Consider the following 27500-nt stretch of genomic DNA (forward strand, 5'->3'; position numbering starts at 1 on the left):
CATGATTTGGCAATGGCATTTGTACAGGAACAAACGTGTACATATAATCTTGTGTTAGTATCACAGGTTCTGTTCGATTTAACATGTCATACCCTATGCAACTGTATATGAACGAAGACACGTGTACTCTGTCTTTCATGTGTGCCTTTTTACCTAATTGGATGACCCCTTAAGCTGTGCATTTATCTTTACACTCAAGGGCAGGCTTACAGCAATGTGTTAATGCGATTAACTTGGTCAGGGCCGTGTTTCTGCCGTGAAGCCACTGGGACACTGTGTAAAGTTGTGGGAATATGTCCGTTTCCTCTGCGTACTATGAGCTCGGGTCATTTTTTGGCAACCGACTGGAAATCAGAGTGTAGAAGTGCAGCATCGCAACAAGGACTCTTTCACGCGTTAAGAAAATATTAAAACGTGGCCCCGTACGCACGGTGAATACTTATGTCAACGATAAGTCAGTGAAAGAGGGGAAAGGGTATATTTATTTAGCCATCCCACGCAAACGACAACGCCCAAGGCAAGCCATAGGCTACGGGCGCTATAAATACATTGCACAGTCCCTCTGAACTTGAGGCAACGTATATTTAAGTTTGTCAAGAGCACAGTAGCGTAGCCTACTACAGTGCAAACATTTGACAAGATGATGGTGATTTGTATCCAACTTTAGTGACTCACACTGATGGACCTCCTCAAAAACAGTTACGTGTCAAACTGAATAAAGATTGGAGCTGCGCGCAGCGGATGAAAAGATAACTTATTTATGATTATGCCAAGATAATCTGTTTACATTGTGTGCTGAACCGATCAACCGACAAGCCTTTCGCCCACATTACTAGCATGACGTAATGCTGCCAGTGTTAATTAACGAGTTACAAAGTAATGGCCGCCATATGAAGTTCGAACACAGTTTCCGATTTCAATGTGTCATCCTTACCTTCACAAAGAGTTCGACTTGAGGCTGGTCGTCGCCCATGCTGTCTCGTCGCAGGCTTTACCTAGAGGAAAGGCGGTAAAAACAGACTTATTTGTGTTGTATCACAGAAGACGAATGGCCGTATAGGCAGCCAGAGCTGGCGGCAGCAATACAGATGCACCTAGTTCCTTGACAGTTGATGATGACAGTGGAACGCGCCTCACCTACCCTGAGGCGGGGTATGCAATCTTCCGCAAAGTGCCCGATGGCAACAGTGAGTCAAAAATATTGGTAAGATACGAAGAGATTGAGGAAAAAATACCCGGGTATGAAGAGACGACGCACAGTTACCAAATACGCCCAAGTTGTTTCCGAAATAGGATGATCTTTGCAATTCAAAGCTGCAGTTACTTTTTCATTTCCCTCCCTCTCAACTGCAGTCGAACAGTCATCCCTCCATTTCCTGCCGCGTCCGTGCACGCATGTGAGGCGAGCGAGGGCCCTGCGCAAGGTAGCGGGTGGTGATGGACAACGTGCGCACTGATGCGAACCTGAACAACCCCAATTAAAATTCCGTCGGAGACTATCTTTGATGAATGGTGCATGCATGCACCTTTGGCTTCGAAAGATAGTTTTAAGTTAACCCATGAAGGAAGAATGTCTTCCTAAAAGAGGCAGGGCATACTGTGCGAATGAATGAATGGACCACTATTCACTTGGTAGGCTAACGCACAGCCATCTGGTAAACTAATCGGATGTGCACCCCAAGCGACTACTTAAATTACACTGTTTTAGTTAATCCCAAATTGTGGCATTGTCCTTGTTGCTTCAACAGGCTATCAGCCATAATAACACTTGGTCCGTTTGCACACCGTACACCTCTGTGTGTGTGTGTGTGTGTGTGTGTGTGTGTGGTACGGGTGTGTGGTGCGGGTACAGGTCAGGGCCGAAGGCACATTGGACGCCTAGTGACCAGAGTCACAAGTTCATGGTTCAATCCAAATATGAAGTAGGCTAATGTTCAGAAACGAATAACAGACAGACAGACAACTAGAGATATAACATAACTTCGCTATCACGTCGCAGGTGTATTTATCCTCAACGACTTGGGAAAGAAAAAAGTGCCGAAATTAAGCACGCATTACACTGTTGCATGCTTTATTTCAGCGAGTTCACGCCCTTGGGATTTCAGTCGTCCGCGTGGTGGCAGTAAAGGTCTTTACTTGGTGGGCCTCTCTGTTCTCTGCCTGTATCGTCACCATAGGACGCTTCCTCACCAGCGTGTCAATTGCGCGCGCACAATTTGGTTTTGGACAGTGGAAAGGTTATCGTGCTGTTTGTTGTCTATGACAGGGTTCCCCTTTGAGTCCCATTTTTCCCCATGGACCGGCAGTCAAGCGTTATAATAATAATAGTAATAATAATAATAATATTACACCCATATTAGCCAAGGCCAATTATTATTATTATTTGTTATCATTGTTATTATTAATAGGCCTAATAATAATAGTATTAATAGGGTCTAAAAATAAGGCCTAATCCTTTTCCTTCACTCCATTCAAAATGTGTAACAGCCTACATTTAAACATAACATTTAGTATTTGACTATTAAACTGACAATTACCCCACAATTTATGGAGCCAGGTCATAGGGCTAGTGATGCAAGGAATGATCACCCAAAACTACTGCGTACTAGGCTACTACTATTTTACACCATGCAAGAAAGTGCGTTCTCTGGCCATGTTAATTTTCATTGAGGACAATTTTATGCAGTGAAATTCACGGCTATTATGACTGGGTTATAGGTCTCCTGGCTAAGTGGCGCTTCTATTAATTCAAGGTCAACTGTTTCTGAGGAATCCTCCTCCAGCTCTATGGGCAGCAGTGGAAACCTGTCGCCTACTGTTCCAGACGGCTCACCGATGCGGAGACACGCTATGCCCAGATTGAAAAGGAATGTCTGGCCGGCGTGTGGGCTTGTGAGAAATTCGACAGGTACCTCACTGGCATGGACACTTTCAAACTAGTCACTGACCACAAGCCCCTTGTGCCGCTCATCAGCCATAGCCTGGACAATGTGCCTGTGCGGTGCCAGCGTCTTCTCATGAGGCTCATGAGATTCAGTCCCGTGGCAGAGTATACTCCGGGGAAAACTCTGGTCGTCGCTAACATTCTCTCATGCAGCCCGCTGTCCAAGCGTGCTGAGCCGGACACTGAGAGTGAGGTGGCTTGTTATGTTGCCAGTATAGTGGGGGAAATCCCTGCTAGCCCGAGCAAGATGGACGAGATCCGGAAGGCGACTGCAGAGGATGCCGAACTGCAGTCACTCATCAAGGTCATACGGGCAGGATGGCCGGAGCACAGCTGCAAGGTGCCTGTGAGTATAAGACACTACACACAAGTAAAAGCTGAACTGTCAGAGTACAATGGCCTGGTCCTCAGGGGAAGCAGAATCGTGATCCCGCAGCGGATGAGGACCGAGATCATCCAGAGGATCCACTGATCCAGAGGATCAGGTGTAGAGAGAGAGCCTCCTCATCTGTGTGGTGGCCCGGCCTCGCTACGGAGCTCAGCAGTGTGGTGTCCTCCTGCCAGGCGTGCCTAGGAGAGAAGCGTACACAGCAGAGAGAGCCGCTCATCTCTACACCACTTCCAGATCGTCCGTGGAAGTGAATCGGAATGGATCTATGTGAGTACAACCACCAGCACTTCCTAGTCATCTCAGACTATTACTCTAGATTCATAGAGATACTGCACATGCCATCCACTACCATAGCACATGTCATACTTACATACATACATACATAAGCTCAAGGCCGTCTTTGCCAGGTTTGGCATTGCAGACGAAGTAGTGAGCGATAATGGGCCGCAGTTTTGTAGTGCTGAGTTAAAAGACTTTGCGAAGCAGTTTGATTTCAGACACTGCACGTCCAGCCCTCATCACCCGCAGGGCAATGGCCATGCAGAACGGGCTATGCAGACGGCCAACAAGATCCTCAGGCAAGCAGATCCAGTGCTGGTGCTGATGATCTACAGGTCCACTCCGTGCGCATCGACCGGCTACAGCCCTGCGGAGCTGTTAATGGGTAGAAAGATCAAAACAATGCTCCCAATGCTGGAGAAAAATCTCCAACCACAGTGGCTGAACAGAGCAGCAGTGCAGGAGAAGGACGACAGAGAGAAGGCCAAGCAGGCCTACTACTACAACCGCCGCCACAGGGCCCGACCCTTACCTGTCCTGCAGCCAGGGGACGTGGTGAGGTCAAAGTTGGATCACGAGAAATCGTGGTCACAGCCAGCGGTGGTCTTGGGGGAAAGCAGCACTCCGAGATCCTTCGTCATCAGGACGCAGGAGGGAGCTGAGCCTCGGCGGAACCGCCGCCACCTACAACCTCAGCCGGTTCCCCAGTCAACCAGTGAGAACACTGGGACAGCCACACACTCTGACGTGACAGAGACAGTCCCCACCAGTCAGAGTGTGGCTCCACCCGCAAGCCTCATGCCCGGTCAATCTGTGAACAGATCTGGACGGGTGTGCAAACCAGTCAACGGGCTCGACCTGTAGACAACCTATGGCCTTTGGGGGGGTATTATAAAAAATAAAAAAAGGGGGGAAGTGAGAAGAAGAGAAACAAGAGACTGAAATGTGAAAATGAAAATGTGAAAATTGTATTGAAATGCATTATTTTTGTGAATGCTGATCCAAGTTCCTGCTGAGATGATTATATAACAGACGTTATAGAAATGAGTTTATATTGATTGAGTTCAACAGAGGTTATAGAAATGACTTAATATTGATTTTAATGATAACAGCTGAAATGATTACAGTAAATGTAAGAGAAAATGTTCTTAATACAAGTAAACAACGGGTTGTTTGTTTAAGGGTAATTTTCCATTTTGAAGGGGGAGATGTCATGAACGGCAATAGATGCGCCTGCGCATGTACTATGAGATGTACTGTAATCAGATAGGTTAACCAGTGATGTGCATGACATTGACTTCATTCCGTTATTAGTTACTGTACTGTGAATGGTGTTTGACAAGTTACCAGATTAAACGACATTATCTAAAGAGTAATCTGCCTCAAGGAGATCCTTTACAATAAATATTGAGCTAAGTAGGAATAATCAGTGTATAAGTCCCTTGGGTAACACTTTGTTTGAATAGTTTTACGTAGGCCTATGTAAAGGACCCCAGTGTAATGAGGAGGACCCTTTCTCCCTTGGCCCAGGTCAGCTGACCTCTTTGTCCGCTTCCATGTAGCCCAGTGGTTCCCAACCTTTTTCATCAGGGACCCATGTTTTTACCATTGCAAGCTTTGGTGACCCAACTGCACGGGCGCCTGCACAAGAGGGAGTTACATGATACCCTCTGTTTCCTGCGAATACTCCTTATTGTTATTTTATTCCTCGATTCGTCTTTCATCAAATATAGAATACATGTTTAATGAAGCACTTACATTTTGTTGCTTCTATGCATATTAGTTAAATAAATGCTTTGTCATTTATTCAACATGGGCTATATGGTATTTAAAATGAAACCCCTTAAATCAAGAAGGCTTCGCGACCCCCTGTGGATCTTTGGCGACCCATAGTTTGGGTCCCAACCCATAGGTTGGGAACCACTGATGTAGCCCATGTCAGGAACATTAATGGCACATTGTCAATGTATATATGACTATTATTCTGTTTTCAGAGTGTCATTCCACCCAAGCAAAGTCAACTTGACATTCCAAGCCAAATGTCACATTATGGCCAACAGTCATTAACATTGATAATGTGTCATTCATGTTCCTGTCAGGTGTCATTTCATTGTTAAGAATCTTACATGATACCCTTATGTAGACAAATAGAGCCAGAATTATAAACAGAATGGTCTACATTTCTACTCTAATAAGGTTTTACTTTTTATTCATCAATTGAATGTTCCTGACTGAAAAGCAACAACCCAGTGTTACCACAAGGGAGCACTAAAAGACAAGAATTCTGAATGGGTTTCTGTACTTTTATTACAATGTGGTGATGGAACAGCCTCAGCAGATAGTGGGTGCAGTCTTGACTGTTCCCTTGACTCAGAACCAAAGATTCAAGCAGAGAGTGTAACATCTAATATATTTTCTCTTGTAACGGTTTGGATATTTTGATCAGAAACTATAGTATACAGTTATTACACTATTGTTGCTGTCCTGTGGGGTAGTATAATGCCCGAGTGTCATCTTAGAGATCTGTGGCATGAGTTATCTGCCTGACTAGGCCACTTCAAGGATTCTATTTCAAGACATAAACTATTTCATTGCCATACAGTACCCTCCACAATATTCTACACTTAGTCGCTCTAATACCAATGAAAGCTTTATTGTCTATATTGTTTAATAGTTTTACTCTAATACTAATGTAGACAAATTTGGGAGGATTTTTTTCACCTTATTTTTGGGGTGCTTTGGGATTCTTGATCATACATCAATAAAACATTTTGGCACTCTATGCACAGGGGTGGATTAATGCAGAGGCCAACCCAAGGGGCCAGGCAAACTTGGCCTCGCGGCCATGACCCACACTGACCTTCAAAACCACCTTCACAATAATAATCTTTCCAAGGTGCTTCATGTGCCAGCCAATATAGTGTACAATTAACATTGTAATGTATAGTCTCATAGTCCAAGTCAGGTCTGAGGGTGGGGGGCCCAATTATTTGAGTTCATGAGTTGCTACCATTGATTGCGGTTGTTGTGTGTAGGCTTACTATACTGTTTGGTGGATTCGGCGTTTAAAATTATGCTTTCAGTCATGACAGTGTCTGGCCCAGGGGGCCATAATTTCTTAATCCGCCCCTGTCTATGCAGTAGAGGGTTAAAGCAATTTAGTAGACACACAGTCTGTAAAGACAAAGAGAAAACTATCATGTATGATAATTAGTTCTGAGTGCATGGCAGTGACTTCACAATGTGAATGTTTGCGTTGCATTGCGTGCCTCTTCGATGTAGCAATTGGGTGTTGTCTCATGACGCCTCACCTAAGGAGGAAAGAATCATCACCCTGAAGATTCCATTACTACTGTATGTCCACTGATGTCTCCACGCACATGTCAGCTAAGAATAGAGAGGGTGGGAGACAAATGTGGCACTTTTTGGAAGCGATAATATAGCTCAAATAGCTACTGTAATCTTTGATGAGTGTGACGTGTATGATGTTGGCAGGCCAGCTCAGTTGGGCCTTTTGACGCAAGTATTGACGGTAACACTTTTCAATAAGGTTACATGAGTAATGACAGAATAATGTTTGAAGTAATATCTGATTAATAGTGAATGAACATGATTTGTGTATGAAGTAGTAGTCAATACATTATGATGAATGACTCATGATTGGAGTAATTACGATTCACTATGAGGTACTGTAAATGTGGTACGTCAAAGGCTAATAAGTCATGTAACCTTATTGTAAAGTGCTACCATATTGACTGGGGTTTAAACCATGTTATCTGCAGTTTCTTCTGGAACACAGCGAACGTCTGTACTAGAGGCTACCTTCACAGGTGACATTTTTGTGATAGTGAAGGCGGTCAAGAGCCGGGCCTCCATGGGTAGAAGACATGTGCTCTGACTGCTACACCAAAGGTCCAGGCTCGCTGGTGTGACAGCAACAGCAAGCTCATAACCCTAGTGATGGTCTTACCATCACAGTGCAGAAATCTATGACAATACATCTTAATTGTGTCATTTCAGGGTATCCCTGTCAGTGTAGTTCAGTATACTGCTCTGAAGTCTTTTTTTAGGTGCTGACATTTCCTGACATTTCCTGAAAATCTATAACCAAGCAAAACTGCCTTAAGTGCCTAACGAAAACTGCCTAAAGGATCTTCCTTCAGCGGCATGCAGTTGTTTAAGCAGACTAGACTAGTCGGCTCAAAGCACTAGGCCTATAATTCTGGTGTGAATGAAACCAGACACCATACTTACAAAGCACATTACCATTGACCCTACCCAACCCAGCCCTCATCCCCCGTTTGGAGCAAGCGTCATCATCTGACACAATGGACAGGTAAGATGGAGCCCTAGAATGCCCCAGTTTGTGTCTCAGGGGTGGGGAACCTTTTTCATTCAAGGGACCACCTCAAATTCATCTGAGGGCCATAACAGTCCTCCAGGGGCTGTACTATGAACACAAACCAGGATTTCCCCCTGCACTTTAGGCCTTTATTGAAGGCAGCCACCTTTAAAACAGACCCCACCCTCTGTAGGTCCCCTGAATATAACTTGATTGTATTGCAAATGTATTTTCTAAGTTTCCATGACAAAATATGTCATATTTCATGTGAAGCTGCATAGCATTAAAATTACATTGGGGGCCATATAAAACGCAAACGGCCCTTGAGACATAGGTTACCCACCCCTGTCTAGGGTCTACCACTGGACACACAATACAATACGGTGCTCTACTTCCCTCCTTTCTTTGGTGACCATATGGATCATACAGCACACTGCATTGTGTACTCCTCTACATCGAAACCTGAATCTGCTTCTGATTGCGAAAATTCTGCATGCACCTTATCTAATTGTTATGTCAACACTGTATTGTACCAGTTCACATACATTATTGAATATAGACTTAGACTTAGAGTTATGTTTAGTAATCCCAGTGGGAAAGTAACGGCTGCCACCATGTGTGGCGCCCCAATATGAATATGACTTTTCACTGGACAATACTATGGCACAAGTTCTCACAAGCTCACAGCGTTCCACTGTAAGGATTTACAGTGAGCATTAGAGAACTCTTTCATGACAGAATATGCACTCTGTAGATCTGCATATATGTCACTACCACAATGTGTGCACTGCTCACATTTATCGTAAAATAATCTCTGTTGTGATGCTAATGACTAAATACTTTGTTCTTACAAGTATGGAGAGGAGAGGGGAAAAGAAACACCATTGAAATAGTCTGGTATAGCTATAGGCTGTTTATGAGAAATTCCCATGACATCTCAAAATGACAGCTCAATGATTGAATTAGTAGACTGGTGACAGCTACCCCATGGCAATTACGTTAAACGCAGACTGGAATGGAGTCCTACAGGTTCCTGTGCTGAATTTAAACATCACAACTTCCTCTAAGACCTGGTACTGCTCACGGCTGATAAAATTCCCTGAAGTCTATGCTCAGGGCCCGTCCAATGTATTTGGAGGCCCTTGGAAAAAGGGGACGTGGGACTGGACCCTTTTATTCTCTTCAAAGTATTTGGGAGAGCCCATCTCAAGAGTGATTTCGATGGAAGTGCTATTGCATTTTTCAGTCATTGAATTTAGGGAGGTGTTGCCTCACTAACAAAATTGTCCTTGCTGTCATTGAAATACAAGTACAGAATTAGTCACTACCGGGTGCCCCCTTTCAGCTGGGGGGCCCTGGCCAATATCCCACTTTGCTTGCCTGATTGTGACAGGCCTGGCTGCAATGCCTGTGCATGATGCTACTGTACATTACATACATCATGTAGCTGTTGTCTTTGAAGTCAGCGTATGGGAACAGGCCTCAGCCAAGGGTTACCGTAAATTGTGTGTCACCGCCATGTCACTGTGCCGCGAGTGACTCATCATATTGGGTCGAATTTGACATAATGTAAACACGTCAGTTCAAGCAATATCTTATGCCGTTTGTTACAGACGAAACACTTTCACATGGGTTATGCAAGTAAGGCAAGTTTATTTGTTTAGAAATATTTTAACACTCAGACAATTACGATGGTCTTGTACATACACAGATAAAACATTGGCACAGTTACAGGGCAGAGATAAAAAAAGAAAACAGTGTATAGGCCGACCATATGATCTCATCCACTACAGTGAGCACCTGTTAATATTCAGTTAATAATTACAGTAGAAGAATATTGTCCCGTCAAGGTGGCCTTGTGTAACACATTCATGATAGTAATACAAAGGCCACTCATCATATGGACTCTAAATTGTTCAATGATACATCTTTTATCTGATTAATGAGAATTTAACAATGTGTCTTTGGGCTACTCTGTTCTGCAAAATACAAGTAACCATAATGTCAAAAATAAGCCACTAATTTTTGCTAGATTTTGCACCGTAAACATCAGTTACTTTGTGTAACTGTATATCCAGCCTAACATTTTTTCTTTTGTTTGATGAGGACAAAAAGTAGATGTGCAAGAAGCAAAGATCATATTCATATTCATAGGCAATATATTTTCATTTCATGTCATATTTTCTCACTTTCACACTGTGGTGAGATAAAGAGTTTGGCCATTGTAGGATGGTAAAAAGTACCATACAGTTGGTCACAGCTCTCCAACATTCCACTACTCATACTGTATACAAAAGTTCCAGAACGTTCTCCTGTCCAACAATTCTAGAACATATAGAGCATTCTAGAATCTAGAACATTCCCTTGGCCCAGGCCAAGACCAGCAGGGCAGCAGCCAGGGTGGTGGTGGTGGACAGCTGGGGTGCGGTGGCGCCGTTGCACAGGTCTGTGCTGCAGCATGTGCGGGTGACGGTGTAGCCTGCGCCCAGCACGGTGCCCGTGGTGGACACGCAGGAGGTGTTGACCATGCATCCCCTTGTCTCGAAGTTCAGAGCCCCGGTGATGTTGAACTCTGGAGAGAGGGGAGAGGCAAGACAAGAGAAGACAAGGCCATGAGTCACTCACTCAGGGTTTATGGTTTATGAGTCATGTCCTATGTTTTTTACTCTTTATGATTTCATTGCAGAAGTGTAAGTCTTGTTGGCACAGCAAGGCCATGAGTCACTTATGCCTCTTTTCCACTGCCGGTTTTCTGGTGGGCCTACAGCTCGACACAGCGTGACTCGGCCGCCACTTTTTGCTCTTCGATTGAGCTGTGTCGTGCCCAAAAAGTCGCGCTGTGTCAAGCTGTAGGCCTATCAGAAAACCGGCAGTCATGATTATCCTATTCTATATCTTTACTCTTTATGCTTTCAATGCAGAACTGTATGTCTTGGAATAGCCTCATACTACAGATAGGCCCGTCGATGGGCCTATACGCTCTTTGAAAATACTCAACTACGTTTGTACATCACACAAGCATCATCACAAGAACAGTGCTATGACATTACCGAGAGCCTTAACCCTCTGAGGTCTAAGGCTTTTCAGAGGCTTTTAGGCTGCTTGCACCACCCTAACATTTTCAAGTATTTTCATTTCATATATATATATAGTTGGGACCTGGAAGGTCTGAGGTTTCTAATGGTGTGACTTATATGTTTCAATGACAAAAACTCACAGAGTTACAGACTTGTTTTTGGAGACACATTGCCCTCTGAAGGGCACTCAGACCTCAGAGGGTTAATTAACAGATCAAGACATGATTTTGATGACAGTAAGGTTATAACATAGGCTCTGCACTAAAAAAAGTGTTAAAAAAAGGAAATGAATGAATGAATGAATGAATGAATGAATGAATGAATGAATGAATGAATGAATGAAAAGTGGTCTTTCACTAATTATTTAATTTACGTCTTGCTCATTTTGGATTTTGAACTCAAGAGGGGAGTGGGAAGGCAAGACAAGGCAAGGCCAATAGTCAGTCAGGATCTTTATGACTGATGATGACCCATCTCTTATTCTATGTTTTTTATTCAGTAGGCTTTCAATAAGTACAGTCTTTGCGTCAAAAAAAGTGCAAGAGAGGTGTGCTGTGGCATAGTGGGTTAAAGAGCCATACCATGGAGACCCGGCTTCGAGTCCAGCCCGAAGTCATTTTCCAATCCTGATCTCTCTCTCTCTCTCTCTCTCTCTCTCTCTCTCTCTCTCTCTCTCTCTCTCTCTCTCTCTCTCTCTCGACACGGAAGGGGCAAGGCTACACCATGACTCACTCGTGCGTTGTCCTTTATTCTTTACGCCTCATGGAAATGTCACTCCTGCATTCTTACTGGTTTTGGTAATTATCTAATGTACCCGTCACTGCAGTGATACTCAACACTGAAGGGAGAGGCAAGACAATACAATGACTCTCTCGTGCTTAATGCCACTTGGCTTTCATGCTGAAGACTCTGTATTGTCCTGTCAATGTTGTTTCGATTTTGTTTGTTTTTTCTGGCAAATAGTCACAAGGCCCGTCAATGGGCCCATCTGCATCAAGAGGCAACGCTTCCTTCAATGTAGAATTGTCATTAAAAACCTCCTGTAGAAGCCCTTGTGCAGTGGTGATCTCACAGGTGATTTCAATAACGACCTGGCCTACCTGATTTTTGTGTGCATATTGTATGCGGATTCATCAGAGAATTAGATGAAATATGTGGAAACTGAAACAGACACATCTGCTTTATTTGTTCCTGTTGTTGTTTATGGTTATACATTATGGAACAGTATTTCATATCCCTTACTTCTCATATTTTATTATATTGCTCTTCCTCATGCCCTTATTAGGAGAAGACGTAAGACAGACTGTTTTTTTTGTGGTGAGTGTATGGCGTGTGAGAGAGGGTGTTGGTGGTGAAAAAAGGCGTGTGGTATGGTGACATTCCTTGAGAGTGTGTCACAGGTACTATGTATTTTGTGGTGGGTCTGTGGGTGTGTGTGCGTGTGCGTGTGCGTGTGCGTGTGCGTGTGCGTGTGCGTGTGCGTGTGCGTGCGTGTGTGTGTGTGTGTGTGCATGTGTGGCCTTACCTGCTTTTCCAGAATAGCACCTGTCCTCTGTGCCAGTGCAGGTCTGCTCCGAGGTAGAGAGACAAATGCCCAGGATGCCTACGCTACACTGATTACACTTCAGGGAGTCAGCTGTCGAACACACACATACACACAGAGAGAGAGAGAGAGAGAGAGAGAGAGAGAGAGAGAGAGAGAGAGAGAGAGAGAGAGAGAGAGAGAGAGAGAGAGAGAGAGAGAGAAATACAAACATATACAAATGTGATTAAAACTCATCTCAGACAGTCACAATATTATTTAATATTTTTACATTCAGTACATAAAAAACTGTTAAACAAACCAAATTACAATTTTCACATCGTGCTGCCAAAAGATATACACCATTTTGTGTTCAACAGTGATACAACTGTGCTCCCATTCAATAATACACTCTGTGCTTGTTTCTTCAGGAAACAACACCAAGACCAATCAACTCAGCTCTGTCCAAAATGAAATGGACTGACCGTTCCTGTTCACTTGACATCTACACACTCCCTGTTTGATAAAGCTCAAAGGGCTTAAAGTCTCACTCTGTCAATGTGCTTCCCTATTCAAAAGAGTAAACACACACACTGGGCAATGTGTGCAGGGCACAGACCCACACATAGAAGCACATGCACGGCACATGCACGCAAAGAAGTGCCCTTTCAGAAGATTAAAGGGTGTGGCAATATAATTAAGGCCTTTGTTTCAAACTATGCTTAAAATTATGTACAAACAAAGAGCGGCTTACATGAAATGCATGCTCAATTTATTAAATAACACCGTAAAAAACTGCAGTGTTTATTTAACACTTAGAGAGTACTATGGGACAAAATACACAAGAAGATGTTGAAAGTGTTGACTTCATACTGCAAAATTTACTGTGAATTAAGGTAGATGTAAAACATTTAGTAGGCTATAGACACTTCATAGACACAAGGTTAATGAAGCACAATTAGCCAAACATCTATAGGCATAGACCTATCCTGAAACTGAGAAAAATGCCTTCATGTCACACTGCTCAGGCAAGCATTAGGCCTAATATAAAAGTATAGTTAAAGCCATTTTTATGCAAACCAACTTCAGTCATGTACAAAAAAACACCTATAAGGGAGAGAATTTAAGTTTCCCTGACCATGGCATTCCTTAGTTAAAAAGTCACTACAAATATGGACATTTCCTGCAGAGATTAAAAAGGTCCACATCAGCATGTGGTCTTCTTCGGGGCACAGTTTGTAGTCATGATATGGTAATTTTATGTACAGAATATCGTCCCTGGAGCAAGAACTAACATATCTACTGTGCCATGGGGCCCCTAGAATGGTGATTCGTATCACACAGTTAAGATCTTTAACTTCGATACCATCACATTCTCATTCTCACCTGGACACAATTTCAAAGAATACCGCAAGCTCTTATCAAGATCAGACTCGCAACCCGGGTGTATGAGAGAATCAGACTATCTACAAACGACCCCACTGACTCTAATAACCTTGAAACGACCCTGAGGAGTCTGAGGTAAGAGCCTGGTGAGCCAGTCACACTCTTAACCACATAAGATATCCTGGGAAATCCCATGCTGCTTTGCACTATCGCTCCGATCTGAAATACAGCATGGAGTCTACCCTCAGCAAGGGTACCATATCATGGTCCATGTCTCTCTCCAATCAGAGAGCAGGGAGGCGTGGAAAGGCGATGACTGCAGTTTGTTTGAATAGATACAACTGACACGATTGGCTATGACTGCGTATGCCAAATGATACACATTCGTAATGCCCAATAGACAGCCATCGTCAATCGTAAACCACACACCTCCAAGTGGATTTACAGTACAGTTTGAAATCATTTCTGGCCTTGGCCATGACTCACTGTCCTGTTAGTGCAGGGATCTAGGTTCATTTCTGGCCTGGCTGAGGTCAAGTCCCAACCCTACTCCATCTCTCGCTACCAACCACTTCCTGACCACCTCTTAAGCTGTCCCGTCATAATAAAGGCCCAAAACGTCCAAAAAACACTTGACATCATCACAGTAAAAGTCCTAGGCATCTTCGACACCCTTGAAGGTCTATCTGCAAATCAGATGAAACCACTTTGACATAAGACGCCTATCAAGATTTGTCACATGAGGAATAGGTTTCGGATGGTGTTTGTCTATTGATGGCCTAAAAGCACACCATTGATGGTAGCATACCAGCAAGCTGATATTAAAGCCACATCAAGCAGGTTTGAATATCGTTCAGTCATTTCTCACAAAGAGCAGCTTTGTCTGCACCTATATCTTCCACGATGGACTGATGGAAGTGTAAACCTTAAAAGTTGGTTACCAGTTATTCATCAGTCCAGTCCTGCTCCTCCAGATCTGCGTAGCTTGGTTACATGCCATACAGGGGTGACAACATGAAGTCAAAGCTGGGATAATTTGAAACATAGTATGGACCCTACTGTGGCCTAATGGTAGGGCACTAGGTTACTACACCGGCAACCCCTGTTAAATTCCGGCCTGGGTCATTTGTCGACCCGTCCTCACTCATTTCCTGTCCCTCTGTCACTGTCCTATCATAAATAAAGTACAAAAGCCACAAGAAGTCTTAAAAATGTAATAAAAAATTCATTCAGTCATTTTGGGAAGATTTTTCCCATGTACATGATGTGACTCTACAGTAGCCTATGAAACAAGGTCGATTGGCCAGTCTTTTGGGGAGAGACCTGTGTCCTGCCAATATGACCTATCCATCCAACTAAGCAACAAACCCATCTTGGGCCAGGTCCATTTTCTCTGTCTTCTTCAGTGAACCAAAAAGTGAACCGATAGCAAAACCACTCAGTTCTGTTTTTGTCCATATCGTGACAAACCTTTGTGTCAACATTCCCACAAACTCAGCTTTCCAGTGAAGTACTTGTTGCTATTTACATTTTCAGAAATGAGCATTCAAAACATGTCCAGCATTTTTAGCCTGTCCTCTAAGGACACACCACATTTTGGCCATGGTGATGTTGCTGCACATATCCCACTCACATCCTGATAGGCAAATACATTTGCCTTGTTGTCAAGATGTGATCTGCATCCATGTAAATACTGCACCCATCCTTTCTGATTTGGATGGCAAAATAAAAGGATGCTTAACCCAGTAAGGCCTCTGTTACCAGAATGGCAAAGAAAGTCATAATGTATTACTAAAAGTCCTGTGCACTGTCATAATGGTGTAGTACCATCGCAGTAAAGTCTTTTCGGTGACTATTACAGCGTTTCACTGGGGAAGGATGTGTGTTAATCAATCCCACATTAATTAATCCCACGACAATAACAAGGCAAAAAAAACGCAGAAAATGAGACTTTTCACTCAATGGTCGGCAAAATCACTTGTCAGCACAAGCACATCATGTGAAATATATTCCATTTAAGTAGGGATAACTTATTGACGGTGATGTCACTGTCCTCAGTATTCCGAGTGTCCATCACTGCCCAAAACTCACCCAAAACAAAGAACGCAGCCATGGCGACGAACGCAGCCCATAGAACCTTAGCCATTATAGAATCTGGGAGTTGAGTGGAGTAGAGTTGAGAAGAGCGAAGTTGAGTTTCTGTCCGTTTAGAGAGCAAGGATGCTGAAAAACGCACGAGCACAAGTCCTGGTGAAGGCAAGCGATGTAGGCCGGGGTTGATGAAGATGGCAGATGTGAACACAGGTCACAGTCACCTGCTTATATGCACAGGCCAAGACACACACACACACACACACACACACAAACACACACAAACAAACACACAAACATACTTGTGCCCAAACATGGGTGGGGTGTTCGGACAGCCGGAGGAACTGGTTAGGTATGTGGTCGTATTCGCCCCATAATTGGTGGCATCATAAGAGGATAATTGGGGACATGTGAGTGTTTGTTGCATTGCTGCTCAACTTGTAGAACATAAACACACACACACACACACACACACACACACACACACACACACACACACACACACACACACACACACACACACACACACACACACACACACACACACACACACACACACACACACACACACATTCATTATTGGGGCTAGGCCATGGCAAGGGTGTGACAAGCATGAATGAGTAATGTTGCTTTAGGAGGGAATGATAACTAACAGGTACAGTGGGCTTACTAGTTGCTTGCGCACATTAACATGACATAAATTGTGTGACAGGGGGTTGTCTCTGTCTGAATCCTTTGTGTCTCTGACATCTACTACTATGTAAGTTGCGAAACTAGGTGTCATGATGTTGTCACGGGTCAAGAGAGTTTACGTAGTTGTGGGCAAGTGGATTTCTATATTTGGAGCCATTTCGTATGTTCTTCTGGCTGACATCTTCAGATCTAATTCCGATTCAGCTAATCTATTCTGACGTCTGGGATGAAGGAGAATCTTCACACAGACAATGAGTTTGAGTTTCAAAGTTCAGTTTGAACTCCCCTTTGGTCACAAATATCCTAAAATTACGCATAAACACATATAGAAACACCTATAGAAAATAAATTAAAAATCACCCAAATTCAGTGTGCGCCAGGTTGAAAACCCCTTCACACAGAGCCTCTATGATGACCATGTCGTAATCTGTTACTTAAGACTCATGATATTATCATAGCAAAACTGTTACGTAGTTGGCCTACACCGTGCTGTACTGCTTTTGTTTTAATTCATAGGTCCCTTTCTGATACATTGATACTACGGCTATATTCCTTGCTTTCATTGATTGCGCACTGTCCATGCTTCCTGCGTATTTGCATCCTAGATGCAACGCCACTGAATGAGCTGTTAATCCTGGACAGATGTCAGTTCTTTGTTCATGTTAATCTGGTAATAACATAATGTTTTTCGTCGCTGTACTGTATTACCGTGAATCACCCTAGGGAGTGTAATTCCTGTGAAGACCATTACATAGGTGTCTGACGTCAGTGTCTGGCTACTCTGCATTCCTCGCTTCAATTAACTGTGCTGTACACACTCTCCATTCCATATTCTTGCTGTATTGTGTGTGTATGGCAAAACACACGATAATTATAGTTTGAGGGCTCTTCCCAGAGTGATGCATGTCTGACAACAGCTAGTAATACCTTTACTGTAGAAGGGCGGAACTCTTTCTTTTTTTGTGATAAACATTTTTTTTGAGCAGACAGATGTAAAAATGTCAGGTATAAAACACAAAATCTATGAGACAATTTACACTGATTTGTATATATCCCTATACTGCACACATTATTATCCCATCATGGAAAAAAAATCTTACTGTGTTTTTTGTCACATAAAATGGACTTCTTAAGACATATTTGCAATTTAAAAAAAAAAAAAAAAAGTTTTTTGGGGGGGTACTTTTAGGTTTGTTGCCATATGGCAACATTGTGCAGTTACGGAAAGGATCCAGTGTACATTTTCCCTCCAAGACCAAACAAGGGTCATGCAACATTATGGATTATTTTATAGAAATATAATTGTTTTTATCTCAGAAAAACATTGAAAGTTTACCCACAAGTTCAAGGGAGTTGTTTAACACATTTTTGCCACTGAGAGAACAAGTGAATACTGTTTATTATATCCCCGAAAAACAGTATTTCCGTGGTATTACGTTGACCAACCACCAATGAATATATTTGGTGTTAACACAATATCTGTGCATAGATTTGCGGAAAAATGTGTATGGTAACTGTCTTTACTACGTACATGAACTGATTTAATTTTGGAAGCCAACACTTTCAAGATGGCCGACATTCAAGATGGCCGATTTGCGAGCCAGGCATCTTTCAACAAAACCGACAGTTTATTTGTCATAACTTTTGAATGGATGCTTGGATTTACACTAAACCTTGTGTGATAACAATCTATTATAAGTAAATAAGCCATGTAAAATTGTGAGGCCAGTGCTTTCAAGATAGCTGACTTTCAAGATGGCTGACTTTGAAGTTGGCAAGCTTTCGAGACGGCCTACCTGTTGTTTACGCCACAACTTTTCAATGGGTGCTTGGATTTGCAGTAAATCTTGTGTGTTAATAATATAATTGGTTTATGAGCTGTTTGAAATGTGGAGATTATGCTTTTAAAATTGCTGATTTTCAAAATGGTTGACTTTGTACACTCATTTTTGATTGGGTTGACAGATTTGCATAAACGTTGTGTGCTAATTAGCCTAATTATAACAGACACATGAAGTCAAAACATTTTGGAGGCTTCAAATGGTCAAGATGACATTAGCTTTATGCTCTAATCTGGAGTTTGGGGATTTTTGTGGTATACCTCTGGCAGTTGGGGGAGGCTGCATAGGCCTTGTTCGCTTTTCTGCATGTACTCAGAGTGAAAGCTCATAAAACAGTTCTGTACACCTACTATAACATTTTAATGTTCTTTACAGACTGTCATTTACACTAATTATAAGTATCATCAGTTATCAATCATCATTCAATCAATAAATAAATCAATTAATCAATCAATTAGAATTGGGTATTTATATCAATGCACTTTCCCTATTGACCCTCTTGTTCCATTACAGCACAATGTTGCCATATGGCAACATACCTATTTTTCAACATAAAAAGGAAATAATTTTAGTTGAAAGCAAAACCAGTGGTGAAAACAGATCATGACTAACTATAGATTATCCCAATATTTTTTAAAATTTTCTAAATATTGCAAAAAGTGTGAAAGATCTTGGCCAATGCAAGAGCAATCTGTCAAGGACACACGCTCATGTACAGTGAGGGAAAGAGCAAGCCTGGGGCAGTGTGTGGTGTCATGTGATGTCAACAAACCACATAATTGGATGAAACAAGGCCACAGTTTCAATATGAAAACCAATCAGTGTCTATTATTTATATTTAAATACCAGGAAATGCCAAAAGAATGCCATGTTGCCATATGGCAACCCCGTGCAGTATAGGGATTTATTATATGGTGTGACGTCATTGGTCGAATGCTCCATTCATTTCAACGGGGCTCCCCAACGTTCGCACGTCTGTTATTTTTCGATAACGGATGGGTTGGTCTATAACAGACCGCTGTCCATGGCAACAAGACTTTTCACTGCTAAAGCGACTTTTCAACAAGACTCTAATCAGCTGCTGTGATAGACAACACCTGTTATCCTGGCTACCTAGCTGTTGCCTAGCGGTGTTCCACAACGGCACTGTTTTGTTTTGCGCAGCAACAATCTTAACATTAAATAGGCCTAAAGAAATGTCCCCGCCATGTGTGAATCATTTAAGTATATCCATATAATAAGCGGGTTAACTTTCGGCGAGTCGGTCGCTTTGTGGAATAGCAGCACTTCAGAGTGCTCCGCTCCGCGTCGGGGTCTAAAGATTCTCTCTGTCGTGCTGCTATTCCACGGTAGCGACCTTCTCGCCGAACGTTAACCCTTACATATCGTATCTATCGCGATTGCACTGTTCATTTACACTAAAATAGGGCCTACTGAAAAACTAGTACATAAAATGAATGGGACACATGGATTTTATCCATGAAATTGCCATTGCAACTTTCTGAGTTGTTGGCGGTCTTTTGGAAATGTGTAGGCTACTTGAATTAGTGGTTATATCAAGCCTAATTGTGTAAATTGTTACATTTTGGATTAATGAGAAAAAACAAACTTTGAAGTCAAGCGAATGTCACGTTATACTCCTAGGGTCAGTGACATTTACAAGTCAGGGTGGTGCAACGACAGCCAATGCCAGTATTGTATGGTTTTTGTTTTTTTTACTGGACTCAAAGAATCATATTCATTGCAGTATATCAACCACCAATTACTAATTATTTCATGGGCCTTAGATGCTGTTGCGCCACCTGACGTCTGAGCCCCAAAAAAGCCCTAAAGAAAAAACGTCTGTGACCCCACTGCTAAAACCAACCAGTGATGGGACCTTGTGTAAAGTTATTGGGCCCCTGGCCCTGGCGTGGCTGGTGTGGTGGGGCACTCGTTTACTGCGTGGCCGCCCCGGGTTCGATTCCCGGCCCGGGTCCTTTGCCGAACCTTCCCCTTTTCTCTCTCCCAGCTCCCTTCCTGTCTCCGCTTCGCTGTCTTGTCTGAGAGAGAGAAAAAAAAAGGCTTGTAAAGAAATTTTTCTACAGGCGCCCAGGTTAATGCTGAATTATACGCAGCATACAACATCAAAGGTTGAAGCAAACTGGTAATGAAAAGAGTTATTGCCATCACCTATTAAAACCACACTGAATTTATGACTGACAAATGAAAATGAGCTTACTTGGCATTACAATGTTTGGACTGAGCGCACCAGCATTGCCTAGAACTTCCAGGCTGTTTATCACTGACAGTGTCAGGGTGTGTTGTGGGTTGTCTACACAGTCTCACCCCAAGTAGTCAATTTTTGACTACTCAATTTTTGACACCCCAAGACTGCAATTTTTGACGTCTTGGGTATTCCTTCCACGTCACATTTTGACTATGTCCTCAAAGGCGCCCCCTTGTGGTAGCAATACGTCATTGAGGTTAGGTTTAGGAATAGGTTTAGGGTTAGGCCACATAGTCAAAATGTGACGTGGAAGGAATACCCAAGACGTCAAAAATTGCCGTCTGGTCCAAGGTAGTCAGAAATTGACTACTTGGGGTGAGACTGCGTTGGGGTTGTTGAGTGTGTTTTGGATGGTTGATTTTATTGTACTTCTACATGTAATTCTATTCTAATTCTATTTACCTTTTTATTCACATTATTTTGTGCTATACCGTGTTAATGCAACACTGAGAGTGCTCCAGGACCAAATACAACCAAGGAGGATATATTAAATTTTCTCTCTGAGTGTTGCATCTTTTGTACTGTGTATGCTATAAGTTGAGATCAGAACTGTGTAAACTAAATTGCTCATTGCTAGAACAAATGAAGGATTCTTTCCGACTGTAATTGATTCTGGCTCAGTTTGTCCTGGCCGCCTTGCGACATGTGGTCCCCTTGGCCTCGAACTGGTAGTGCCACTCATTAGCCCACCCTGTTAGATTCCTTAGCAACCTCTCCCTCGTAAGCCTCATTACCATGACTTAGTGTCAAATCAGGTGAAGGTAGAGATGGCGTCGGCGCCTTTGTCTTACTTGGGAAGTTTTGCTCAGTGCGTAATTCCAAAACAATGATGCAGTGTGAAGAAAAAGGAGTTGGACGTAGGAGCTTAATGCCGTTCAGTCAAACTGTATTAAAAGCCAAAAATAAAGAGAAGTCAAAACAAAAAGTGGGTTGCAAACGTTTGGGAACACTGATGATGGGCTAGACTCGAAACGTTTGCAACCCACTTTTTGTTTTGGCTTCTCTTTATTTTCGTTTTTTAATACAGTTTCACTGAACAGCATCAAGCTCCTGTGTGCGACTCCTTTAGTGTCAAACCACATTTGCTCATTTGCTGGACCAGTTCCAATACGCACTGTGCAGAGGAAGGGTGAGGCCCTTCCATGCTTGTTGCTGTTTCTGTGGAAGGCAATATCTGATTGTGCCCAGCAGAGTGACAGACAGCATGTTATTGATTTCATTTTTCACTTTGTAAGTCTAAACCAAAGAAAGTGACCACACACTGTTCACATTTGCATGGATACTGTGACGGTTTGGTCTACTGACCTTCTTCAAGCAATTCCTTGTCACTTTGTAAGTCTGTCTTGGTATGCAATAGGTGTTTGTAGGGCTCTTACCATGCGTGTAGCTACAGCAGTTTCAGCAGGTGCGGTTGCACCGGGGCTGTGACCTACAGGGGCCCGTCACCATCCCCAAAATGAAAATAAAATGAGAACTTTATTAAATTCTGATTTGGTTGTGAAAAGAATTGCCCTGTCTCAACTATAGTAAATTATCAAAACTGCATTACATTTCCTCAGTGAAAGTCAACCTTGATGTCCATGTGTTAGATGTGAAATATCATAAAATCGTGTCAACCTCTGAGGGCCTGTGGTGGATACGCACAACAATGTAACTGACTTGACTGTGCCACTGGAAGTACCAACGGCTGCTTATTCTAGTTTACTCTGGTCATTGGAATAGAGGTATTGGTCCCCCAAAAAATCTTGTACTATGTGATAGGCCCACATCAAAGAGGCCATTGATGGTACACAGAAATGAGTGCAGTGCTACAGTACTCCAATATACTCTAGAACAGGGGTTCCCAACTTTTTCCAACTTGGGGCTCACTCGAAATTGTCAAAAATGTTCGGGGCCCACCTCTGACAGAATTAAGAATAAAACTCAAATAAATCAACAGCAACACACACCAAAATAGGATTATTATTTTTGGAAAATGATTTCAAGGCCCACTTGGAATACCTTCAGTCTATTCCCATAGGTTGGGAACCACTGCTCTAGAAGATGTTAAATCGACTCTCTACATGTGGAATTAACATTACATGTTTCACTGCATATCCCAAGGGGAGGTCAGAGGTCTAGTGGGGAAGTTCTATTCTATTTTAAGTCTGCACACTTAAAATCCCCTTTTCTTTGATTTTTTAATCAATGGCAGGATTAAGTTTCGACCATTGTCTTCAAGAAAAAAATCTAAGAAAAAGGATTTTAAGTGTGCAGACTACTCACTCCATGATCTCAACATGGTCTACTGATCTTTTTTGTACCTAAATATAACACAAAGGACATACTGAGATTGATATGTCATACCCAAGAATAAGTTACCCGCTAATATAAAGTGGCTAGCGAGACTGAAATTGTTACTATAGCCACGGCCAAGTTTTACCCATTTTTGTGTCAGAAGAGGGTATAGCTTGTCATGTCATGAGGCCATCTGAGGCACACACACCCACTGTGTGACTGTAAGGTATATGAGACTTGTAGAACTATAGGTGAGGTGGATGGGGGATGTATCATGACACATGGAGGAATGAGGAACTTGTCTTAGCGCATGTTAAGTCATGTCTAAAGGGTGTAGCGCATATACGCTGAAATCTATACATTAGGCGGTTTAACCTGTTTTCCTTGAATGGAAATAGTTAAAGCATATTTGTATACAATAGAGGACTGTGTATACTGTGAATTGCATTGAGACATGGTATGGGATAATGTGAAACCTTTTGTCACCACCTTGTGCATAAGTGGAATTAAAACCCTCTGTTTCCATAATTGTTCACTCTGAGTATATCATCTATTTTTCCATTTTCTTTTAAAAATACTTTTCCATGGGCTTTTTGAATTCATTGAGGAGAGGACAGAGATGGGAAGAAGATACTGTGAAAGAGAGGTGGGGTAGGGTAGGGTTAGGAAATAATCCATGCCAGACTCTAACCTGGGTGGGCCCCCATGGGTGGGACAGCCCATTTGTGGTGCAGGTACTGTAATGCGCTAGCCTGATTATCATTGACTTTTAAATCTCTTCAAGACTTGGTCTGACTATGAGCATAACAATTAACATTTCCCAAACAGCATGGTCGACCCGCCTTTCTTGGTTTGCTAATGGTTGTATGCTTTCCGACAAAGTGGGAGGAGTTCCCGTTTTTTCAGGAGCTCAGGAACGATATTTGTATTGCTCTTGATCTGACTAGAAGCAACGCTGAAGGTGTTGCGTCACTTGGAGGACACGGCCTGGTTAGTAATGCACTCAACAGTCTTCGACCTCAACAGTCTTCTGAGAGAATCTGAATCTGAAGAATCTGAGGAAGACTGTTGAGGTCGAAACGTTATCCTGCCATGAAAAAAAAACAAAAACAAAAAGGATTCTAAGCAGGGGCGTAGGCAGAAATAATAAAACAGGTGGGCCCAGAAAAAAACGGACGGGCCCAACCCGAAAGCGTGTAGGTAGATATTATAAAACCGCACTCAAAAATGATACTTTGAAATTGAAATCATAGAAATCACAGAAGATGAACCAGACTTTTGACAAAATGATTAATTATCGCTCAGTGCTATGCCATTAATTATAGTTCTATTAGGCAAAAGTTGACTGTCAAGTGTGAATAGGGAGGGCCTGGATGTCAAGTGGGCTGGCCCAGGCCCACCCAGGCCCACCCTTGCCTACGCCTATGATTCTAAGTGTGCGGACTCCTCACTCTGAAAACTACAGTTGACCTCCGTCCTGCACCTTTCCCTGGGATGTGTACAATCCTCTCCTTCAACTGCTAGTAATGCGCTGCACCACAGCTCTCTAATTTTCCTTTTTCATCTACTACAGTGTAGTGAATATGAATATGAATAATAACACTCTCATCATTGTGCCACGTAAGGTGAGGTGTACTACAGTAGGCCTACGTGGTAAAAATGCAGTGTTAATTCAACACTTAGAGAGTTGATCACGGAGTCAAAGGTAGGTCAAGATTGAGTTGCTATGGTGTGTCTAGAAACAAGTTTTCAGTCGAACTGGGGTGTCAAGAACCACAAAATCAGTTGGCTGTTGGATGTTGGCTTGAGTGTGGTTACTTTAGGGAAATTGTTCTGGTATGAACATAACAGGAGGTTGCTCTGGATAATGTAGTGTAATGTAGATAATGTAGCCTAATTCTATTTCCGCATCCCACAGTCCATCTAGCAACGGACTCAACTTGTCATGTAAGTCAGTAAAATACACCAGAGAATCAGGCCATAGACATGATGTGCCTTGCAAAACACTTTATTAAAAACGATAGTTCTTATATCATTTATGGACATACACACTAATCATTCATGAATTCATTTCAGCTGAGGCAAACAAAATGTTAAAATACATATATAAATAAAGTCGAATAAAAAGAAAATGCAGGTATAAAAACATGGATATCAACTGCTTTTACTTTCTCTGTGTGACACAATATTATAAAGGCAAAAATCATTTCCAATTCGCATTAACATATAGGACACATTCCTATTGGATGCTCAGCTGCCAATATGGTAATTCTTATGGAGTTATCGCTTAATAGGTTATAGTTCTTCTTCTCCTGTTCTCTTTCCATTGAGATTAATCATGAGAGGTGTATGTTGTCTTTCTTAGCATAGTGCTTTTTGGGTCTAATTTTGGCTATTATGTTCATATCAGCCCTAATCGACCTACTGGTATACAGTACAGGCCTATCAATTAAAAAAAAACCCAATGTAAATCTGTTTTCATTCTGGAAATAAGCTCAATCATTTAAGTCAAGGGATTGTGGAAAATGAGCTTCTTTCCAGATATTAGTGTGGTATCTGGTATCGCTTTATGGCCCGTGAGTTGTATTTCTATGGAGTGACCCAGAGAGTGTCTCAGCCTTAATCTGTCTTAGCCCTAATGTGTCTCAGCCCATTGTCATCGTTGGCTTCATCTGACACTATGAGTTTAATGTAAAAAAAGTACAATTTAAAGCAACTAGATTTAATTTTTTTTATTCGGGGTCAGGCTTTGGAAAAAAGTCTGATAGCATGAAGATTACAGCTTCGTTGACTAACATGATCTGTATGGATTAGAATCTACACAGATTTTCCTGAGAATGAGATATGTAGCTGTGGGCTATTCAGGTGCAAAAAAAGGCTGATGGGAAAAAAAAACAAGTCAAGCAAGACCGTCTCCCGAAGTCAGGGACTTGTCAGGAGACAGACAATGGAAGTGAATGAACTGGTTTTGTATAGGACAAGAGGAGTATTGTATAGCTTAGTTTCTGTGTGCATTGAGTCCGGTTGGCAGTAGTAGTTTTGCCTTTGTGTTGCGTGCCCCCTCTCTCTATCGACCAGAAGAACATTCCAATACGTCAGACAGGGACCTGCAGTACAGCCTTGGGAGTGATGATGTGGTGCAACGTAGTGTGGTGGCAGGCCTGTTTCAGTAGTGGATGTAGTAGCATAAGTCATACTTTTTTGGTCTTTCTATTGCACCCACCGCCCACTCTTTTTCCCCCCTCTCACTACTCAGATCAGATCATGCTTCCGCTACTCCAGACTGAGGCCAGCAGGGCGGCGCTGAGGGCCATGGTGGCAGACACGTAGGTGACGGGCGGCGCCCCAGAGGTATCGATGGGGTTGCACTTGTCGGTGTCGCAGCACGTTTGCGTGACCGTGTAGCTGGCGCCCAGGATGCTGCTGGTGGACGTGGTGTTGCATCCGGAGGTGTCCAGGCAGCCCTGCGTGTTGAAGCCGTTGAAGCTGGAGATGGAGGTGAAGACTGGAGGAGAAGGAGGAGGAGGAGGAGGAGGAGGAGGAGGAGGAGGAAGGTAGAGAGGAGAGAAGGTTAGTGAAACACAGAAATGTGTGTGTGTGTGTGTGTGTGTGTGTGTGCGTGTGTGTGTGCGTGTGCGTGTGCGTGTGCGTGTGCGTGTGTATGTGTGTGCGTGTGCGTGTGCGTGTGTGCATGTGCGCGTGCATGTGTCAGCTTACCAGCCTTCCCAGTGTAGCAGCTCTGGTTCCCCGCGCAGGTCTCCTCGGTCTGGGAGATGCAGAAGCCCACCAGGCCTACGGAGCACTTGTTGCAGGTCAGAGAGTCCACTGGAAGAAAGAAGCAAACACCAGCATTAGTTACTTACAACACACAGAGAAGCCGATGGGGGAGAACAGAGAAAGGGGTGAGTTGTCCAAGGGCCCAGGGAGAGGGGCGGCCAAGAATTGGTTCTTCATTACATTGTATGTATTGGATGGGGGGGCCCTTTCAAATGACCTTGTCCAGGGCCCGGCCAAAGCTGCCAGGCCTCCTGACAACACAGACCAGCAAACACCAGCACTCACAGAAACAGGCCAAGCACACGTGATCAACGCCACCACAAGCAGATTACCTCAGTTTTACACGTCAGCACAGTTAAACACAAGCGCACAGTGTTACTGGCTTCCCCAGTTTTTAACACAGACCAACCAATATTCAGCAGAGTTGTTAGCTACGGACTTTATTTTTGGGATTTGAAAAGTAAAACTTTTGTCCTTTGCCTAACATGACATGAATGAAGAAGAACCTTCACAGCCTAGTACATTCCACAACACATAAGACCAATGCAAAAAGATCAATATAAAATCAAAATTCAAGTAAAAACCAAATAGACAAACATCTTCTTGCGAGT

At 42.9% G+C, this 27500-nt stretch overlaps 3 protein-coding genes across 4 annotated transcripts in view; all 3 read right to left on the reverse strand.

Annotated features, from left to right (window-relative positions):
• clic1 (chloride intracellular channel 1) overlaps window positions 1-1352 on the reverse strand; it is a 10303-nt gene extending 8951 nt beyond the window's left edge. The window contains exons 1-2 of one of the 2 annotated variants that reach the window (XM_063185607.1): window positions 1236-1352; window positions 935-995 (exon numbers count right to left, since the gene is read on the reverse strand). In XM_063185607.1, the coding sequence (XP_063041677.1) occupies window positions 935-973 (39 nt within the window). In that variant the 5' untranslated portion in view covers window positions 974-995; window positions 1236-1352. Of the gene's footprint in view, window positions 1-934; window positions 996-1141 lie in introns of both variants that reach the window. The other variant, XM_063185606.1, reaches the window with a different exon arrangement.
• An 8661-nt stretch (window positions 1353-10013) lies between these two features.
• Window positions 10014-16247, reverse strand: LOC134436408 (sperm acrosome membrane-associated protein 4-like). Its single transcript, XM_063185608.1, has 3 exons — window positions 16033-16247; window positions 12559-12669; window positions 10014-10528 (listed from the first exon to the last, which is right to left on the reverse strand). Exons 1-3 carry the CDS (start codon window positions 16085-16087, stop codon window positions 10308-10310), a joined length of 387 nt encoding a protein of 128 aa, XP_063041678.1. The 5' UTR covers window positions 16088-16247; the 3' UTR covers window positions 10014-10307.
• An 8867-nt stretch (window positions 16248-25114) lies between these two features.
• The window catches only part of LOC134435790 (sperm acrosome membrane-associated protein 4-like), a 3479-nt gene continuing 1093 nt past the window's right edge, over window positions 25115-27500 (reverse strand). The window contains exons 2-3 of the mRNA XM_063184834.1: window positions 26830-26937; window positions 25115-26617 (exon numbers count right to left, since the gene is read on the reverse strand). Of these exons, the coding sequence (XP_063040904.1) occupies window positions 26370-26617; window positions 26830-26937 (356 nt within the window). The 3' untranslated portion in view covers window positions 25115-26369. The remainder of the gene's footprint in view (window positions 26618-26829; window positions 26938-27500) is intronic.

Source organism: Engraulis encrasicolus, chromosome 20 (genome assembly GCF_034702125.1).
Source record: "Engraulis encrasicolus isolate BLACKSEA-1 chromosome 20, IST_EnEncr_1.0, whole genome shotgun sequence".
Lineage (NCBI taxonomy): Eukaryota > Metazoa > Chordata > Actinopteri > Clupeiformes > Engraulidae > Engraulis > Engraulis encrasicolus.

Coding starts and splice junctions, on each gene's coding strand:
- LOC134436408 (XM_063185608.1), bottom strand. CDS start 16,087: ATGGCTAAGGTTCTATGGGCTGCGTTCGTCGCCATGGCTGCGTTCTTT. Junction 12,670..16,032: donor GGCTGCGTTCTTTGTTTTGG/GTGAGTTTTGGG, acceptor TGTGTTCGACAG/CTGACTCCCTGAAGTGTAAT. Junction 10,529..12,558: donor GTGCTATTCTGGAAAAGCAG/GTAAGGCCACAC, acceptor CCCTCTCTCCAG/AGTTCAACATCACCGGGGCT.